The following is a 21518-nucleotide window of genomic DNA, read 5'->3' as shown; positions in this document are numbered from 1 at the left end:
CAACACACTTCTATTACACACAAGTGCATCTCTACTGTTTTCTTGAGGAAAAATAATTGAATTAGCATGAACTGTGACCAGCTTGTGATTATCCTGAAGAACATGTTGGGGGTGTGTTTCTATAAATAACTTCAGTGTAAACATTAACCTCTCTCTTTGAGACCCACCTTGCTTGGGACACTGAGCTTGTGTTAGACATTATTAAAATATGCTCAAAAATCTGTTATTGTTAATGATAAATTCTCTTACTTTATATTACTCCTTCATTTTCTTGTAAATTAGCAAAGATGATGGAGATGGGCAAAATACCTCTGGTTCCAACAGACTGACGGACAGAACAGCCAAGTATGTCTTAGACAGATAGCAAAGGATTGCAAGGGAGTATCCTGCTCTTGAAGGTACTGCACCAGGGCTGTCAGAAACAAATGCTCACAAACCTGGGTGAAATACTGCACCCTGGCCAGGCAGGAAGCACGCCCCCTAGTGGAGAAAAACACGAGCCTTTATGACTGAGATTGATCAAAAACAAGTGGCTATGTTTTGTCAAACACATAAAAGAATGGTCAGGATATGAAGAAAATAAGGATGGATAGACAGACAGACAGACAGACAGACAGACAGATGATAGAGGAAATGCTCAGGTCATCACAGACTTGCCAAGTCTTCACGGCAGTGGTCTTGGACCCCAGTGTGAGTGATGTAGAATCTGGAAGCTTTCTTTCTTATCTCTGGGTTCTGCAGTGAATTTGTAGGTGCATCCTGGTTAAATGAGGGGTGAAGCAAGAAAGAATTTCATAAATGAAGATTAAAGGTGGTTTTGAATACTTAAGTCACAAACTTTAATTTGGAAACTTGAATTCTTCTGTCAGATTTTTCTGAGATTTGAATCAGTGACTTTGACTTTTGTGAAAGTCGCCTTTGTTTTCCAAAAAGGAGAGCACTGTGCCACTCTAAGATGTTTAATTATTCAACTGTATAAAATCTCCAACCTTTTGTTTAATTCAAGGAAAAGGTTATCTGAACATATTACCAGGTTCCTTTAAATAGGAATTTCAGATCCTCTTCCTTATGGATCATCACATTGATTTTTATTATATATTAGATAAATAGCATTGTGTGGAACTCAAAACCTTTTCCTCCTCAATATAGAAATGCACAGATGTACACACTTTTGTGCACATGCACACTTATACACAGTACACATGTGCATACACTTGCACACACTTGCACACATGTGCACACACTTGCACACATGTGCATGCTTGCACACACTCTTACTTCTAGGTTCTGAAGTACTGACTCTGAATTGTTTGAGAAGATTCAGTGAAGAAAGTGCTGTAATGAGGTCAGTAAACGTTTGAAGATATGTTAAGATGTGAAAAGCACTGTACAGGGAGGAACTCAGAAACTTCTAATAATAAATTATTAAACTACTAGAAATGTCTGGGACAAAGCTACGGTAATTGTGTAACATAATTGTTGTCCATAGGTTAATGGCAATTTTTTTTAACCTAATCTTAGTCAGAGAACTTTCTAGAACAGCAGCCCAGCCCTGAAGGGACTTCTCGGAGGCCAGGTATGCTCAGGCTGTGAAGAAAAGGGCAGAAACAGGAACAGCCAGCAAACTGGGACGCATGTATTTCATGCTCTGTGGAGTTTGGTGTAACCAAGTTTCTAGGTGTTGATGAAATGCATAGGCATGTGAATTATTCTGTGGTGTGTCCTGAATGGGAGGAAAAAGAGATTGCTATTGCAGTAGAAATAACTAAAGGAAATGACTCCCAACAGAAGCATAGAGTCTAACTTATTAGGCGTGACATCTGCCTAGGATGTTTCTATGCAAAGCCAACCTTGCCTTCTCCTAGATCTGAGTGAATTTCCTGTTCCTTCCCCTACCCTCCTGATACTCACACAGTCGGTCACACTGGGTTGAAGTATGTCTTGAATACTTGAATACCAGACTTGAAGGCGATTCAGCAGCTTGAGAGAACTTCAGATACATACAAACAAACAAACAAACAAACAAATGTTCTTATTTAAATTGTTATCTCCGGTCTCTAATTTTGTCTTTCTTTAGCCTTCCTAGATGTGTCCAGAAGCAACAGGGTTTGAAATATTTACTCTATAAGGAAGAATTAAAACATGCTTATGTGAGGTATAGTTTTTAGCCACTCAAGGCCTCAGATCTGTTGACTTGAACACTCCCATGAGAGTCAAACTGCTAGTTAATTCTAATTTATGTGCAAAGACTCTCTGAAAGACTTAAGTTTTGAAAACGTCCTGCAATGTATTTTGAACATTCTCACCACCCTTCCACCCCTCCCACCCCTTCCCACCCACCTTCTAGAGTGCTTCTTTCCCTACAAGTCTGCTTTGTGTTGTCCAGTTAGTCTTAGGATTAAAGCCTGCTCAGGGGTGTGGTCAGCAGCAGCAAGCAACTGGCTGCCCTCTTCCAGCAACGCAGCAACTCTCTCAAGAGAACCATTTTTGTTGTCTGACTTAAAATCATAAACGTTTATGATTAAACACCATTGAAAATACTAGGAAGTACTCAAAGATCGAAGAAATTAAAGACAAGGATTCCTTCTATAGAATCAATACAACGGTATGTTATTAAATTGGACATAAACATTTTAGAAATAATACTGATTGTGTGTGTGTGTGTGTGTGTGTGTGTGTGTGTGTGTAGGGCTGAGGATGTGCTAGGCAAATGCTCTACCACTGAGCCACATACCCAGACCTGACTAAGTTATTTACAAGGAGCATATCACAGTCTGTGATCCGTGAAGATCAAAATCTGTGGAATCAGAAGCTCAGCAGCAGGCCAAGCTCCTCTCAGGACTGTTTACAAGGTTCCTTCCTGCAGATTTCCTCCTCCACCTCGTGCACATTGTAATTTCTGGATCTTTATAGCATCTTTGCTGCTATTACCCTCCTTTATCAAGATAAAGTTAAATCTCAGAACAACCCTAATGGAGACCCTGGTCTCAGAGTTGTGCAAAAACTGCTTCTGAATACTTTGAACCTGCCCTGAGCCCAGCTGCTTAGAGATAAAAATCATCTAGACAAAGAGACCAGACAAAGGCAGAGATTATCTGTGTCAGGGAGAATTGTAAAATTTGAATCTCTGTGTTCTAAAGTTTTATTCACATAAGAAAACAGGCCATCTTTAGGGAGAAAAGAAAATCACACAAAATTACAGGGAAGACCCTGCAAGTCCTGCCAGAGGCAGGAGACAGCTGGCTCCTTCTTTGAGGAAGGTGGGCAAATTTCCTTGACAGTGTGTGAATTTATAACTTGCCTTTAAATACATTGTTGCAACATTTTAATAGGAAAATTGTGATCAGAAACTAGAAGGATACACTGAGAGTCTGGGTTCTCCAGTTGTGGTTAAGGCCAATCTCTATATCAACCAGGTTATGTTTTGATACATTTCAAGATGAGTTGAAGACATAAGGATATCCCACCCCTAGCTATTGATTGAGGTTACTCATTAATAATTGTTTTTGTTATTTCAGATAAAACATACCTGTAGTAAAATGCCCAAATCTTAGTGTATTCATTCTGTGTATTTTCCCGCAATCACACATGCCTAAGAAGCCCAGACATTGAGAAAGATATGGAACCTTATTTATTCCAGAAAATTCCTTCTTGTGTTCTGGGTTTTCTCACAGATGTGTCCTGTCTTAGAGTTTCACATCAGTGAGACTCTTGCCTTTTGTGTACCCAGTCTTGGTGAAAAGTTCTTTCTTTCAACACGTGGATTTACAGTCCTCTTTGGATTTACCTATGAAGTGGGTTACATAGCATGGCTTGACTGATTTGGCTTTTGGACTTTGACTTTCAGGTTTGTTCCCTGCCATTCTCAACCTGGCCACCAATGCCCACATCAGCACCAACGCTACCTGTGGAGAGAAGGGGCCTGAGATGTTCTGCAAACTCGTGGAACATGTGCCAGGCCGGCCTGTTCGACATGCCCAATGCCGGGTCTGTGATGGTAACAGTATGAATCCTAGAGGCAAGTACAGCTTTCTATTCATAGAAACGTACGCATGAGATACTTTATACAACTTGTTTTTTCGGGTGCTCGGGTAGAATCCGAGGCCTTGCACATGCTTAGCAGGTGTTCTGTCTTTGAGCTCCACCCCAGGTCCACCCATGGGAATTCATACTTTCTGAAGCAACTGAAGACTTCGTCTGAGAATACTCCAAAACTGCCCACTGTGGCTGTTCTTCCTCTACACTGGGTTTAGCAGTGTAAGAATGAAAATCCAAAGTTGACAGCTATATTTTTGTTGTCTTTTAACAGAGCGCCACCCAATATCGCACGCAATAGATGGCACCAATAACTGGTGGCAGAGCCCCAGTATTCAGAATGGAAGAGAGTATCACTGGGTCACCATCACCCTGGACTTACGGCAGGTAGGTTGGGCCAGGCCTGCTAGAGGTGGTCCTCAGCTCTCTGATGAATGACTTGGTTTTTGTTTTGTTTTGTTTTGTTTTAACACATCCGTCCAGGTGTGGGGTAGATGATACATAGTACTCTGTGGTACCACTTCTTCACCCATATGGTCCTGGTCCAAGCCCAGAGTGTGAGGGTAAATCTGGCTGGGTCTGTGGTATGTGTGTATGGGACTAAGGATGGGTGGGGGGAAGGGAAGGCAGGTCCCGACAGAAACCTAGGGGTTGTTTGCTTTGTAGGTAGGAGCCCTGATGTAACATCTGGACTAGATCTGACCAGTTGGGGAGGGTCAGGCAGACTCACCAGCTTGATCCTACAGAAGGACATGCAGCATCAGGCTGGGCAGAGAGGTTGAGTATGATGTCTAGATGTACTTTCTTCTCAACATTAGTGATTCCTGCTCATTTCTTTCTCTGACTAGTGGTGTTTAAGAAACTCTGGTTTTGATTCAACCATTTGTAAAACCAGCGAGAGCTGACGTATGTGCTAGCCTTGCTTTTAAGGAAAAGATGTATGTCTAGGTCTAGTGCACCGTGGTGAGGGTACAGCTGAAATTTGCATGGTAGTGTGCTTGTGAATTCTTCTCACCTTTAGGGTATGTAGGCACACACCTTGCAGAAGTGACACCACAGTCAGTGAGTGTCTAGGGTAGTCTTAAATCGAAAACAAATCATTCTGAGAGAGAATGCACATTTTGTGAATCTTGAATGTTACGATTGTCAGAAGGATTTTTGGATCCTGCTCACTGTGTTGAAGTGTGCTTCCCACGCTGACATTTCTCAGCAGAAGAGAAAGATTTCTGACTTGAGGAAATGCTGTCTTAAACATCAGTTCACATTAGAGAAATGAAAACCAAAGCCACAGTAAGATACCATCTCATACCTTTTAGGATAACTATTGTAAAAGAAATGAGAAGTCCCCAAGTGTGGGAGGGAGTAGAAGAGGAGAGGCATCCTTACACTCCTGGCTGGTGTGTCAATGAGGCAGCACCAGGGAAAACCCAGCAGTGGCTCCTTAAACATTTAAATACAGAATCAGAACATGCTCAGCTCTTCTCTCCCCAGGTGTATAACCCAAAGAACAGAAAGGAAACACTCACGGTTATAGTAGCATTGGTCTCAGAAGCCAAAGGGTAGCGACAACTCAGATGTTCATCAGCAGATGGATGGGTTAACAGATGGCAGCACACACACACACACACACACACACACACACACACACACACATCATTGAGCCTTGAAAGTAGATGAAACTTTAACACATGAGTACATCTTGAAATCGTGTGAAGTGGCATAAGACACACGCAAAAGAAGAAATATTGTATGATTTAGAGGTGGGAAGTAGGCTGGCGGTTGCAGGTGCTGAAAGAAAAAAAATGGTAGTTAGTATCTGATGGGAGTGTCAGATGACGGTAAGAAGGTTGTTTAGGTGGGTGATGGTGATAGTGAAAAGAAACACATGAATTCGATTTAATTGGCTGAAATGGTAGTTTTAACGTTACCTATATTTTATTGAAGTTAGACATTTTACCACACTGTGAAAGGCATAGTGCGTTGCATCAGCCAGGATCCAGTCAGGACAACAGAAAGCATGTGAACTGGGCATGGAGAAAGGCAATGTCAGAAATTGGTTCAATGGAATCCATATCGGAGAACTGAAAAGGGGGGGAGGCAGAAAGCCTCTCAGACTGTGATGGAGCTGGAGGGACCAGGGGAGGCTTGGAGTTGTTAGCATCTGGTTGGGGGAGAACCCCCCCATACTGACTCCATGACAGTAGGAGGCTTCTCTGGGAAGTCCTGGATAGTTGCAACTGGAGTCAACTATTATAGCCCTGTCAGGAATATCTGTTAGGGTGAGGCCAACAGGAAAAGCCAGGTGACAGGCACCATCTGGTAGCCTCCCTCTTCAGGGTTCCAGTCTCTTGAAGGAGACACCTGGTGGTTTGCAGAGATCCCGTCTCAGCCTCAGGAATCAGAATCCAGGGAAGACTCTCAGCTGTTAGCAGCTAGATCCACCTACCAATCTCAGCAGGTGAGCGTTTGCTGTGCCCCTGCAGTAATGCAAGCATGGAGAAGCAGCTGTGGATTCCTTGTCATCGCATCTTGTCATGGTGGTCAGCCAGATTCCAAACCCGTTTGAAGGAAAATGAAAATTTGGAATCCTCCTAGCCAAATGATGCACTGACTTCTACTATACCTAGGATGAGGTGCCCTTGGATCTCAGCTGAGAGAACTCCTCAGGGAGGACTGAGGGACCCCGAAAACGGTTCTGCTTTACGGGTATATTATCTTGCTGTTGATTGTTTCTGGTGTGGTGTAGTGGAGATGAGTAGACACTGGCCCCAAGGTAATCGTTTTACAGAATAGAGTGCGGCAGCTTGAGTAGAGGTGTGATGTGGTCAACTAGTTCCTCATATCCGTAAACCTCAGTTTCTTCCTCTATCTGTCCCTTCTTTGTGCTGTGTGCACATGAACATTCATGTGCACATGTGTGTGAGTCCATGCCGGTTCACAGGCATGTGTGTGCACAAGCATGTGGACACCAGAGGCTGATGCCAAGTGTCCTCTTTAAATGCTCTCTACCTTGCCTTGTTGAGACAGCTACTCCCAGAACCTGGTGCTCTCCAATTAGTTGGCTCAGCTAGCTGGCCAGTGAGCTATAGGATCTACCCATCTCTGCCCTTTTATAGTAGGTTACATATATGCACCACCATGCCTGGCTCATTGATGTGTGTGCTGGGGACCAAACTCAGGTCCTCAAGCTTGTGTGGCAGGCCCTTTATAAAGCAAACCATCCCCCCATCACCATCCTTTTTCAGATCTTCAGTTACCGTCAAGGGAAATGTTAAACAAGACCTTAAAATAAGCTAATTAGACTTACTAAGAGGATACTAAAAACCTTAAAAAATGCAATTATGCAAACTTTTAGAAAACAAACTTAATAGGTCAGTGATAACTTCTCAGACTTGGAAAATAAAACCAGTTCATTATAAACAGACAATTCTGGTCAATGTGAAGAGCCAGAGACACTTGCCATCCCTTTACTCTGAGAGAGCCACAGATAATGCCATTAAATGATCCCAGATTTACATTCTTTTTTCTTTTCTTTTCTTTTCTTTTCTTTTCTTTTCTTTTCTTTTCTTTTCTTTTCTTTTCTTTTCTTTTCTTTTCTTTAGCTCTATGCATTTAATAACCCCACAATGGTGTTCACACTTCTGGTACTCTACCTCAGGCATGGGGCTGTGCACACCTCTGCTCTGGGTTGTGTCTCTGAACTTGGATAATCACACTCCAACACCTGAGTCAGGGTCAGTCACCACGGCCTGTGACAGATGACTAAATGGAGCTTAGAGTCTGAGAGCAAGAGTTTGTGCCACTCACTCAAGGATGGGGACTCCTGCAATTCCAGAGGTTGGACGCTGTCACTGCATGGTACCCTCAGACCCCACCTTCCTCCAGCAGAGATTCTGAGATGTAAAACAGTGATTTATTTTACCTCTTGACTTGAACTTCTCCCAATATAACTGCAACTCACTACTAAAGCTTTTAAAAGCTTTGTCCATGGTCTTCCATGATGGTTATCCCTCCTGAGCATAACAGTTTCCAGGCCTGTGGTTTGGATTGTTTTTGTTATGGATAACAACTCAAGCTCTCAGTTAAAAAGATCAACCTGATTCCCTGACAAAGAAAGAATGAACGGATAGAGACCATCTCTTGAAGCTTAAATTACAAGTTCCTGCTTAGTTTTGAGGGTCATTTTAAAAGGAGTATTTACTGACCAGTGTACTGAAATTTATGGGTGTCAGCTGGAGTCTGCCCAGCGTTTTCCTCCTTCATCTGTTGACCGACTGTCCTGCCATGAAAATGTGCTCTCCTTTTTCTGAAGGAAAAGGGCAGGCTAGAACAGCTGGGTCACGGGCTCACCCAGAGGCCTGCAGCTCTACATGCGAAGACTAGGATCAACCCCCCCAAATCTGAGTTCCTTTTACAATGCCTGTCTCCCTCACCTGATCTCCAAGCACTGCTGGCCTTCAAGCTTTCACATTATGGGTTGGCTGTCAAGGGTCCTTACAGGTTTTTTTTTTTTTCTATGACTTTGTTGAGCTGAGCTGAGCAGAGCATCTGGCCCCTCTCTGCTTCTGCTGCCTTGCTGTGGAGCCCACTAGGGTCCACATCCCTGCGGGTCTGAGATAGCAGCACTTCTATGTTTTGGAAGTGGCTGATTGATAGAATTGGGTTCTCTTTACCCCATAGTGTGGCGAATACGAATTGGACTGGTGTTTTGTATTTCCTTCAAAAGAATTTTTAAAGCCTGCTCAAATATTTTCACCAGGAGGGGATTTTTTTTTTTTTAAAAAAATCCTTTTAAAGATAAAATCTGTTTTGTGAGAAAGGAAATGTTCCCTGTGGCACCAAGAGAGGAGTGCCTTACTTTTTGTGTAGGTTTAATTAGGAAGTGCCACTTGGTTATGGGAACAGGATCACAGAAGAACCTTTGTTGTGTGCAAGCCCTTAGACTAGAATGGCTGGCGTGGGGGGAGTTGTAAAGTCTCATTAGTTTGGATATCCATTGTGTTTCATTCCTTCAAATCTCAGATAAATTGACAATAATTAGGTAGGTACACACACACACACACACACACACACACACACTTACTTTACTAAGAACCCTGAAAAGGTCCATAAGAAAACAAACTGCATTCCTAAGACACCCTGAAAGATTTGTAGATCTTACCTGTAAACTGGGCCCTTAGAACAAACGGGTCTTGGCTTGCATGTTAAAAAGAAATTTCTGTAGGGAGGTAGAAGGCTTATCCTTCTGAATGCTGTGTCACAGAAATCTCTGTTACCACACCCTGCGATAGGTCAGCATGATGCTGCATGTGCATACTGACCTGTCTGCTTCAGATATAACATTTGCCTGACATTTATTTGGCAAAACAAATATAAGACTTCTTTGTCTCTTCTTGATGACTTAGGAGTAACCCACGCTGTTCCTGCTGCTCCCATGGGGATATCTCTTCTGCTCTATTCTCTTCTAATCTCCACATTGATCAACATTGGTTAGCCATGTCTACTGCCTTGTTTTACTTTCTACACACAGCGACTCTTCCAGTTACCCAGCGATGTGTAAGAAATCGACATTAGTAGCTGTGGTATGCCAGTCAGGGACGACAACCCTGTTGCTTGGGGAGTTCAGCAGACCCTCCTGTTCTCCCTTTTGGGTTCTGAGCAGCAGAGCCTTGAACATCTTGTCTGTCTCAACGTCAGCTTTTCTGGCTGGGACCTGAGTGGGATTCTGGGGAACTGAGTGAGGGTGGTTTGGCAACATTCTTTCACAATATGCTTTTCCCATTCCCAACTGTTTGGCGTCGAAATAAAGCTGCCTGTGCATTTGTGGACAGAAAGGGAAGTCCGCCAAAGGGAAAAAAAATCCTTATTTTTTTTTCTGTTATACTAAGGATAAACAAAGATTGTAATTTCTGACGAGATTTTTGAGACATGCTTTAGAGTTTAGAATTCAATCCAGCTTTCTCTTTCAACTCCTTTGTTCTCACTGTGTAGCCCTGGGTGAGCTGGATCGTGCTGTATAGAGCAGGCTGGCCTGGAACTTACAGAGAACTGCCTGCCCCTGCCTCCCTAATGCTGAGAATGTAGGGTATGCTCTAGTAAACTTTGTGCTTGCAGTGGGTCATTACCCAGAAAGGCTTCATTCTGATGCCAAGCATGGTAGTGACAGGAATGTTAAACAAATTATAAGACAAATGTTTGGGAGCCCTGGGGAGATGGCTCAGCAGTTCTCCCCAAACCCATATAAATCCCAGTTGGGCATGGAAACCTGCCTGTAATTCCAACCTGGGAAAGCAGAGACAAGGGATGCCCAGAGCAAGCTGTCTAGCAGGAATAGTAATCAGTGGGCTCTGGGCTTGACTGAGAGACTATGCTCTCACATACCCACACATATACAAAAATACGCACACACGCACGCAAAACTCAAAATGTGAAAGGGCTGGGGAAAGGATTCCTTTTCCTAATTAGCAATTTTTACAAGAGCTTACCTTCTGAGCCACTCTTCGTGTTTGCACCGTCTGTGTGCAGTTAGTACATCACAGAGTTGCTGTTCTGTGGGTTCTGCAGTCTCAGGATTTGGTGACGCACGAGACAATGACTGTATCTACACAAAAGCCTCAGTATAGGAAAAGGAGGTTCCTTACCTATACTAACCAATATAGCAATGTCTCCTTTGCTGTCTGTGTGGAGAAGAGCTGGTCCCTTCTGGGGCTAGTGTTCTAGTAGGCAGGCAGCTGTTAGCTTCTGCTCTGTGGTGCTGCAGATGCAAAAAAAACATGCAGGAAGGGACTTGGAGGGATCTCATAGAAAGGCTCACTGAAGGAAGGAAGCAGGAAATGAGGAAGGCTGTGCAGGGGACAGGACAGAAGCTCAGGAAAGGCTTGCAGCAGAGAAAGTAAAGCCTGTGTGAACCGAGATAGCACATCCGATCCTGGCTGGTCTCTCTCATTTTCCTGCCCGCGAAGCCATGCAGCCGACCCCTGTTCTCCAAGGGATATTGATTTCACAACCTAACTGTCTCCCCAGTATCAGGAGACTGACCCCAAACCCCAGTGCCTTATAAGGTGTGTGTATTAATGACATCCTCGTTTAGACTTGAGATCATCACTAGCTCTCGTGGAATATCTCGCCAGCTCGAATGCTGTATGTTTGCTAAACCATATTGCTAGAGATAAGGAAATGCCTGCACGTGCTCAGATGCCACTATCAATGTTTGTTTGACCAGAGAACATGAGTAAGATGCCAGTATGTGATGCAGAGATCAGTGTGTGCCACAGCCACTGTAGCTTCATGGAATCGCAGGGGTCCTAGCAGTTAGCACCTGTCATCAGCATGGTGACCAGAGTCTTTAAACACCAGAGTACTGTGCTCAGATGCAGAGGGCATGCTGTCAGCTGCAAACAGTGAATCTCTCAGACCCTGAGTATACAGTTGGGTGACATTTGACAGACAAAGAGGCACGGTTGAGCCATGTACTTATCAACTGTGGACTATCCTTATTATGCCACCCCAGAGGGCTGCCACACATTCTTTCTAGGCTGTTGCCTATCGACTCCATCCTCTTCCTTTTCCAGCCAGAGAAACTGCATCTCTGTTTTATTATTTTTTTTCCTTCCATGAGGTCACAAGATGATATATAACTTCCGTGCAACAGGAACACACCCTGCATCTGGCTTCTTTCTCTGAGCATCATCATGACCACACTAGCCTTTGTTTATATTCTTTCCTGGTCAGGGGTTGTTTCCAGCTTCTGTCCATTGTGTAAAAGCACCTGTGGGAGTTCTTGTAAAAGGTTTTTTCTGCATGTATGATTTTTTGCTTTTTCAAGGAGTGGGATTAACCAAAGATAGGAAGATGTTTCTCAGCAGGACAAATTAGTAAACTGTAGTACAGAAGGTGGCTACAGCAGAGAGCCCAGAATTGTAGCTCTTCTTCTAGAGATCCAGGTGCCTTACAGCTCAGAACTTAAAGACTGTCTCTCGTATACATGGTCTTTGTTGGTTGTGCCAAGACCAGGCAGTATTGGTTTTATCTTTGTGGGCAGAAGCTAATCCCTGTAACAGTGTTTAAAGACTGAACAATGCCTTATTATATAGGGTCGTAATGCTTCGTTTAATGTGTTTCCAGTTTGGGACCTCTATAAGTTGAATATGAAGATTTTTGTGGCTGTGATGTTGATTATTCTCTCATTGTAGAGTCTTCAGTACCAAGATTAAAGCTCAAAGACTTTCATGTGCTCTACCACTGAGCTACATTCCGGTCCTCAAGCGCAATCTTTATTAGTTTGATTTATTTTTTCCTTTCAAAAATATTGTTCATTTTACATGTCCGTGGTGACTGAAAGTGTTTCTCACAGCTCCTTAGCATTGTGATTAAAAGGCCCTTGCTCCCTCTCCCTTCTCCTCGCTCCTTCCCTCCTCCCTCCTTCTTTCCTTTCTGAATATCGGATAATTAAGTAATCAATAACACAGCTTTATCTTACGTCATTATATTGGATATATATCTAGGTGCACTGGGCTGAATATAATGTTTGGTCTTTTAAATTATCTTCTCGTGCATAAATCATGTTCTGATCATTAATCAGGGCCGTCAAACTGCTTTGCAACCTGGCAGTGGCATTTTTCAATGTTTGAGTATAGGTGCCCAAGATTGCCTGGATTTCCAAGTATCTTTCAAACAGTAGAGAAAACAGGCGATTAACTGTGTCATCATTTTGAGGAGTGTATAGGAGAAGAACTCCAGCACTTGAGAGAAGTGACGGGATGCCCCATACATTCTATCCCCACTTTGTATTTGGTTAAGTGCCTTCTTAGCTCTGTGTCAGCTGAGGCTCATAATATAGAAATCACATTCATTCCACACTGTGAACAATGCAGCTGGACTGTGGAGAAACCCTCCTCAGGATTTATTACCTTAGGGCGATATCATAGAAAACATTAAATTGAGTTTTATATTTTAAACCCCCCAATCACTGATAATGCACTGCCTTCTGGGAGATAAAGTGACCAAAGTGATCAAGCTATAAACCTTAGTTCTGATAAAATGGTGACTGCAGAGGCAGACTCACTAGGGACTGGACAGGCTGGTGGTAGAATACATATCCTTAGTGCTGGAGTCCCTGTGAAAGCTATACATGCACAATGTCATGCAACAGTACTGCTGTTCATGCAGGGATGGTTTTCATACATGAAAGTGTTTCCACAAAGGTTATAATGGACCTGAAGGGCTCCTACCCATTCCCACAAGGCCCCATATTGTGTGTTGTACCCTTGCCTATCTATACCTGGTTATTTTTAGATTCATAAATGCATCCTGCCACAGTTTTCTACACTATTCTCTACAGTAATATGACAGATGAGAAGCCTAGGAGCGATTGGCTGAACTCTGGGGATGAGTGTGTAGCAGGCAGTACCATGCAAGGGTGTGCAAGCTCACTCTGGTGTTCACAAAAAAAAAAAATCACCAGGTGAGTCAGTTCACAGAAAGGCTCCTCAGCGTGCATGACTGTACTCAGAGAATTGTGTCTCAGTGTAGCCTCCTCTTTAGCCTCGCTAAGGTATGGAAATGAAGCCTGGGAAACCCTGAGATCAAGTTTTAGAACTGCAAATAATTAGCTGGATGGCACAGCTGTACAAACCGAGATGTCCTGGGAAAGCTGGGGAGGCCGTGAGATCACTTTCCAGCTTAAACCAGCGACCGTGGTGGCCTAAGCTTCTTAGGGTTCATAATTACCAGAGCATGTTTATAATAGTTTCACTTGTTTTATTTTTTTAATTAATAGGCTCTTAGGTTTTAGATTTATAGAAACATTGGACAGACATATAAAACATTTCCGTAGAGCCTCAGTACCGGAGTGCTTGGGTCAAATTGGGGCTTTTCATAATTGTTCTTTTAAAAATGACTGACCTAGTGTATTTTCAATAGTCTTAATGTTTCTTCCCTACAGTGTTGAGGTAAACAAAATTGTCTGTCTTTAGATTTAACTTTCTCTGTCTTCTTCACTCTTTCTTACCATTGGATCAAAGCTAGACACCTTTGTTCCTCCTCTGAGGGAAGTACATAGAAGCAGTCAGTGACCATCGACGATCAAGTAGGGCTCCACTGAGACCCAGGTTTTTAGGGCCACCGCAACTTGGTTTTAGCCTTCTGGTGGGTCCCATGCTAGTTATCTGCTCAGGATACAACCTCTGGGAGCAAGTGTTCTCCTGACCCACGGGGCTTTGCTCGGACCATCTGTGGGGCCCTGGGAAGGCCTAGCAGCTCTGGCCTAAGTTTGGTCTTGGTAAAGTGGCTTCACTTGCCAGAGCTTAGTCAGAACCAAATTAAACAGTGTTGCAAACAAGAGAAGTATTTCAGATGTCCTCTGCACTATTCCCCCGACCTCCAGCTCCATGGCTTATTGACTTCTCTAGGTGGCCCCTGCCCAGAAACACCACGCCCGGGGAAACACTGCACCCCACTCATTCCAATGCGTGTTTTCCGTCTTCTGTGGAAGTCTGCGTCTTTACACTCAGTTTTGTCTCTCCATATTTTCTTTGCTTTTTTAAAGTTTGTTTGTTCTTGTAAAATATACAGAATATAAAGTTTACCACTTTCAACAAATGTAGAGTTCAGAGGCGTTTATCGTAGGAGTTCATCATGCAGCTGTCCCCCACCCCACCTCAGATCCTCTTTATCCTCTTGACTTATCAAACGCTAACTACTTTTCTCTCCTAGTCTTGGCCATGACAACAGCCATTCTTACTTTTTTTTAATTTCAAAAACTATTTTATCTTGCTTTATGCATACATATGTGTGAAGTGGATACATGCATTTTGGTCTGGATGTCCACTTCTGGAGCCCAGAGATATGGGATTTCCCTGGAGCTGCAATCATTGGTGAGTGCCAGCCATGTGACGTGAATCCTGGGAACACAGTTCATGTCAAGAACGCATCCCAACCATCTCTCCAGCCCTGACAACAGTTCTTTCTATGAATCTGATGACTCCAGGCATCTTATAAACAGGACAATGCTATTTTTATAATTCTGTGTCTGGGATACTTCCCTTAGTGTAAAGACCTACAGGATTGCCCATGTGGCAGATGGTATCAAAATTTATTCCTTTTGAAGATCAGATAACTTTCTATTGTAGGTATTTCCAAAATTGTGTCTAATCAGTTATCCATGGATGGACATTTGGGTTGTTTCCAACTTTTGGCTATTCTGAATAATGTTGCTATAGACATTGGTCAATAAATAACTTTGAATGCATCCATTCTCTCCCAGGCATGTACCATATTGAAACTGTTGGACCATATGGTAATTCTGTTGTGGATTTTTTTAAAGGAACACTACACTATTTTTCGCAGTAGCTTACAGTTTTGTATTTCCACTATTCTTTTTAAGTAACCAAAATATTTCATACGTATTGAACACTCTTCATATGCATATGTTATTTTTGATGAGCTTCAAGTGTTCTAATTTGTGAGCTCAATGTCTGGCCACGTTGAGATGCTCAGTGAAGTAAGACGTTTCAAGAACAAAAGGAGAATCTTCACACAGAATTCAGGTGAAGAATTTGTGTCGAGAGCAAGATCTTGCTTGCACAAAAAGGAGCTCTCTGATCGCTCCAATGCAAAACTGTTAATGATTCAGTCAGTGACCAAAGGAAAGAAAACATACCATTACCATTCTTAGGAGTGGTAAATGTGTAACTCACAGGGCAGTGTTTTGTGGAGTTGGTTCAGTAGAGCTTTTCCCAGCTCTTGTAGACAGTGCCCCTGTTGGGTTTGTGAGGTTTAATGAGGGGGGCCATTTGCTTTCACTGCTTTCATGATGGTGTGTTTTGGAGAGAGGTGTGGAGGAGGAATGAGGTCCTAAGCCTTTCATCGTTACTATGTTTGCCAGGCCAGCACGAAGTCGGTGTGCAGACTAGGGATACTGTGCAAAGGACTTGAGTTTTCAGCCTGGATTCCCTGCACTGAGACAGGAAGAAGAGTGGAAGCAAGAGTCCTCCTCTTGTAGATGGGTAGTCTGGAGCTGGAAAGCTCTCCGTTGCTCTCTGGTTCTTTGCCATTCATGTTTAGACTTTTCAGGGAAATCATTAGGACTTCTTGCTGGTGTCTCTGTTCTGTTCTTTTGACCTTTTCAAAGTCACTACCACCCTCTCTCATGAATCCAAAGCACCAGAGTCCATGATCCTTCATTGCTGCTGGCCCTTTCCTGCTCCACTTTATGGTTCTCAGTGGTCTAAGAAAACAGCCATGAGTTGCCAAGACCTACAAGATACCCACCCATCGCCTTTCTGGTATTCCTCTGGCTCTCTAGACTCTGGCTACCTAGACTGCCTGCAGTACCAACTACACTACCTCTAACACAGCAGATATTTAATCTCTGATCATCAAATGATGCTTAAACATAAAGTTGTTCCGGTGTCTCCTCTTCTCAGTTTCGTGTGTCATTGTAGAGTATTTCACTACCTAGCTCTCCCTCTTATCTGTGTGCACTCCAGGGAAGAGAATACTCACTGCCTGGGGCTCCCAAGTGCCTGTATTGAAATGTACGGGGTATTCTCATAACATTCAGTCCCAGTCACAGGTCAGAGCTATAGAGGCACCTTTGTCCCCTCAACTGTGAGGTAGGAGGGAATGGGACTTCCTGGAAAGCATCCAGCTAAACAACAGCCTCCAGTTTTGCTTCCCCCCAAACCCCGAAACATTGAAGCAGACACTATATATTGCCTCTTCTGTCTTAACAAGAACAATATGGGGGCTTCGTTATCAAGAAAAAGACTAGTGTAAGTTCGAAGGTGAAGATTTGTGTAAGTGGAACCCAGGCAGATCTGGCTGGGAATGGTACTTCTGTACCAACGGGTCTGGACTGGCCTGTCACTGCATGCCACGACCAGGTTCATCTTACCCTGAGGGTCCCCAGGCTCTCTTCCAGAACATTCAAAGAGAGGAGGAAAGGGAAGAGTCTCACAAAGAACATTTGGTAACAAGAATGTTCCAGAACACATAGACTAGGAGAGCATACTACTTTCCAGTTTTATCTTGTCAGAGAAAGTGGTTCAACATTTTTGTTTTGAAATAACAAACACTGTTAGTCACTCTCCCAGAGGTTGACTCTGGGAGGATGGGGCAGCTTCCTGCTGGGCTTTTTGAAACAGCCTTTCCAGCTGACAGAAAGCAGGTCTTCCTCCAACAGACATCTTTAAAATTCCTTTCCCATCTTCAGATTACTGATTAAAGCTGACTCTTTACTTTTCCTTGAACCCTCTTTACTATCTCTGAGCCCTCTTGCTGGCTACAATCTTGGGCATTTATATATCTCAGCATGGATCAAAAATGCATGCTCCCTGATGTTCTGAGATGTTCTTATGAGTATTAGGGTAAGAGACCTGTGTGGTCTGAATTTATCACCACAGGTGGCCAGCCTCCCTCACCCTGAAAAGAAAAGGCAGACAGAAGAAAGAGGAGGGAGAGGCCACTAGACTTTGACCTACTCATCTCTCGTGCTAATATCAGTGCCAAAGTGAAGGAAAAGGAAATCCAAACATCTTTCCTCATTTCTGTGGCTATCTCTTTTTGTCCTTAGCTGTGTAGGCTGGACTTCAGTAAGAGGATTACAGTGAGACACACAGCCAACCCCCTTCATAGTAGTTACTCCTGGGGGATTTCTCTAGAAGCAGCATTGCAAGCATGCCTCCCCAGCAAGGTCCTGATCTTCCAACTTCGCCACGTCCTGGCTTATGGCTTCTTACTGCTTTGCCAGGGCCTTGATGATGGGCGAGACTTCTCTCAGACAATTGCTTCTTCATTCTTGAATAAGATGTGACTCCCAAATGGTGCTTATAAATTTCATCATCTGATAGCTTATGAAGTACAAACTTGTTGCTTCCTCCGGGATCATCAAATGAAACGATTTATGAAATGTGTTTAACTGTTAACCTAGAAGCCTTTTATCTGTGAGAAGTTTGTTTACCCTGAGAATGCCAGAAATAAAGTGTTCCCTGTTCAGTCACTGCCAGAAGGGCAGGTAGGGCCTTCCACGGGGAATTCCCGGAGACTTACACGTGTCATCAGCTCTTGTGGATACCGGGAGAGCACAGAGAACATCAGTGGGGATGAATATAAACATCAGACCTTGAAAACGAGGTTATCCTCACTGTCAGATGTCTGTCTGTGTTTCAGATAGATTTGCTCTGTTTAAGATTGAGGCTCACAGCGGAACTACTGCCTGTGGAAAGTCAGCATCTGATGTGTGCCTATGATATTATGTGACATTGTTCATGACATTCCAGCGATCATGAATGGGTGGAAAGCTGTCATGAAGTGGACTTGAAAATGGCTGGATCAGCTGTGGTTCTGGCAGGACAGTGATGACTCAGAGTCTGAAGAAAACGCCTCCATCAACAGTGTGTGTGTAGCCAGGCTTATGTGGAGAAAAGACAGTTTAGTCTCAAGCATTTAAAAAAAAATGAGCAGCAGAAGTCTCATGGATTTTGTTTGGATGAAGGATTAAGATTTTATATGTTAGTAGAATCTGTCTCGTCGTTGTAAGACCTGATCTTCAGCTAGAATTGGCGAGTGAGGGCTTTATCAGTCAGTCGAGGTTGCTGGAGCAGATATCATAGACTGAGCAAGTTAAAGGCAAGGAATGTATTCCTCACTGGTCTAGGATATAGATAGATGTGTCTTTGGCTTGCCTGTCTTCACATTATATTCCCCCGGTGTGTCTGTCCTAAGTTCTTCATTTGCCATGTGTGCATATATTGTATGTACAGGTACATGTGTGTGAATGGGTGCATGTGCATTTGCACACCTATACATGTAGAGGCCGGAACCATACTTGCTATTTATCCAACAATTTTGGAATTTTTCAGTTTGTTTTGTGCACATGAGGAAATGCGTATAGGTACATGTGTACACCATGGAGACCAAAGGGTAGCCTTGTGTATCCATCATTCTCTCAGGAGTCACCACCTTAGTTTTTTCATATGAGATCTTTCATTTTCCTGGGCTCATAGACTAGGCTGGGTGGTCTGGGCAGCAAGCCACAGGTTTTTACCCATCTCCAGCCTTTCCAGTGCCCGAATTACAAGGCCACGCTGTGGCACCCAGCTTTTAAAATGTGAGACCTAAGAATCAGACTCAGTTCTTCATACTTGCAAGGCCACAAGCACTCTGCCGACTTACCAGTCTAGAATTCAGTAAACTGGCTAAGCTCACTAGCTGCCTTGGAACCTGGAGATCTGCCTGTCTCTACGTCTGCCTCCTCGGAGTGAGGATGTGATTACAGCTCATGCCTACTATCTCATGAGTTGTTGTCTATGTAAATTCTGGGGATTGAACTCAGATCCTTGTGCTTGCCCGGCAAACACCTTATATAGAACTATCTCCCAGGTCTCTCAGTTCTTCTCACGGGACATGGGTCACATTGAGTCAGTCACCTCTTACTTCAAAGGCCTTATCTCCAAACGCAGTTGCATCCAGAAGGAAGGGGTGAGGGGTTAAGACTTTAACACAGGAAATCTGGGCAGTGCCTAGGTCAGCCCTAGCTGGTTTCAGCGGAGAAACTCTTTGCAGCATCCCTTTCCTCCTTATCTGACTCAGAGTGGGGTCCGGTTTTTGCTTCTTTTCTGGCTTCCATTCTGGAGATCATGAGAACTCTCAAGAGAACGATGGTCAATAAAAGAAAGTTGTATGTAGAGTCTTTGTAGCATCCTTTTCCTTTTTATCAGAATTACAGCCCAGATTCCTCTTTAAGTTTGCATCCTGCTCTCTGGTTTGGGGACCTTGAGGATGATCAGGGAGATTATCAGTCTTCGAGTGAGCCTTGCATTCCACACACAGCTCAACTGTCTGTATAAAAGCTGGCCAAGGGTTTGGTACTGCTGTAAATGTGCTAGTTGGTGGGGATAATTGGAAAAACAAGGTAGGTACTCAGCACCCACCTCAAATGCCTCTAACCCTTCCTTTACATCTGTAGAAATTGTCATGGCAGAGGGCTATGGGCACAGACTGTCCAGATCACGTCTTAGTGTGTAGAACTCTGTGCTTGTGAGATTCTTAAGAAGGTTACAGCAGGGCAGTAGGGGTGCACACCTTTAATCCCAGCACTTGGGAGGCAGAGGCAGGCGGATTCCTGAGTTCAAGGCCAGCTTGGACCCTTTCTGTGCCCTTGTTTGCTTATTGAAGTACAGAAAACAGTTGTTCTTATCTCCCTAGGAGTATAACTGTGACCTTCTACAAGCTCATTCTAATAACTCGGTGTCACCACAATTAACATTATCACTCAAATTAACGTTTGTTAGTTGCTTTTGCATGTCCCCTACCCTCAATCCTTTCCCCTGCTTATCCTACGCTATCACGATGCAGATGAACCCAGAGCAAAGGCTGCTCTGCATCTTGAGATATGAACCTGGTTTCTACCTTGATGTAGAGGTTCCTTGTTGCTGCTGCTACCGTTACCCCAGAATGAGAACTGGGTGCTGCTTAGGGGTCAGTGCTTCCTCCCTGAAGTTGATGTGAGTCCTAGCTGAGGACCTGGGAGGAGAGTGCCTGGATTCATGTGGAAACTTGCAAGGGTAGTTTCCAAATATGTAAACCAGGCACAAAACCAATCCTGGGATTGTTCTGCATTAAATAAGATAATCTCTAAGCGGTGTTAACAGGCTGGTGGTAAGCCAGTTGGTTCACCTTATTTTCGAGTTTGAAACTGGTAAAGTAAGGACAAATACGTTTCATTTTGACATCGCCGTCACTGTACAGGGAGCTGCTGAGCACCATAGTTAATTGCCTGGTACCTCTATTTTCAAAGTCTGAGTATGCATGTGCACGTGAGAAGTGGTTGTTGGCCCACCCATTCATCATTTCTACTACCGTGGTGAATAATCAAAAAACAGCTACACAGTGCTCAGAGCTGAGCAAACAGGAGAATGTGCTCCTCTATCTTCGTGTATCAAACCATCTTGCTGCTGATGTTCTTGAGATGCTGTGACTGCCTTACCTTATGGCGGGACCCATGACCAAACACAGAGAGCCAGTGTCAGGTATCATCCATGGCATTCACAGGCTATCCTCTGCCAGGGAATACTTTGTGTGGGTGAACAGTTGTTTGTAATAAAGAGACAGTACTGTCATTCCCCAGATTCCTTAGAAGCAGTAGGTACACAGTCGGTATGTGATAAGTCACATCTATGGAGTTTCTGTGTCCTGAAATTAGTGAGCAGTAGGGGGAAAAAAGCTAAAGCAAGCAGAAACCAGGAACTTCAGAGATGGTAACTTTATGCCCTGTATGTATATATGCATACATAAACATATGCATGATTAGCTGCAAACACACAAAGGTTTTTATGTGCACATTTACATATATGCATTATGTATGCAGTAGTCCCCTGCTATCCTGAGGGGACTGCTCCAGAGCACCTAAGCAAATCCCAGGTCCACAGATGTTGGTTCATCAGTTACTTTTCAATGTTGCTGTGAAAAAATGCCCAATGGAA

General features: G+C 43.6%; 1 protein-coding gene across 1 annotated transcript in view; it reads left to right on the top strand.

The window, feature by feature from the left end:
- Window positions 1–21518, top strand: part of Lama1 (laminin subunit alpha 1) — a 126019-nt gene that overhangs the window by 17651 nt on the left and 86850 nt on the right. The window contains exons 2-3 of the mRNA XM_028762234.1: window positions 3848–4018; window positions 4310–4422. Of these exons, the coding sequence (XP_028618067.1) occupies window positions 3848–4018; window positions 4310–4422 (284 nt within the window). The remainder of the gene's footprint in view (window positions 1–3847; window positions 4019–4309; window positions 4423–21518) is intronic.

This window comes from Grammomys surdaster, unplaced genomic scaffold (genome assembly GCF_004785775.1).
Source record: "Grammomys surdaster isolate TR1022 unplaced genomic scaffold, NIH_TR_1.0 132, whole genome shotgun sequence".
NCBI lineage: Eukaryota > Metazoa > Chordata > Mammalia > Rodentia > Muridae > Grammomys > Grammomys surdaster.
This window is presented reverse-complemented; position numbering and strand designations above follow the sequence as displayed.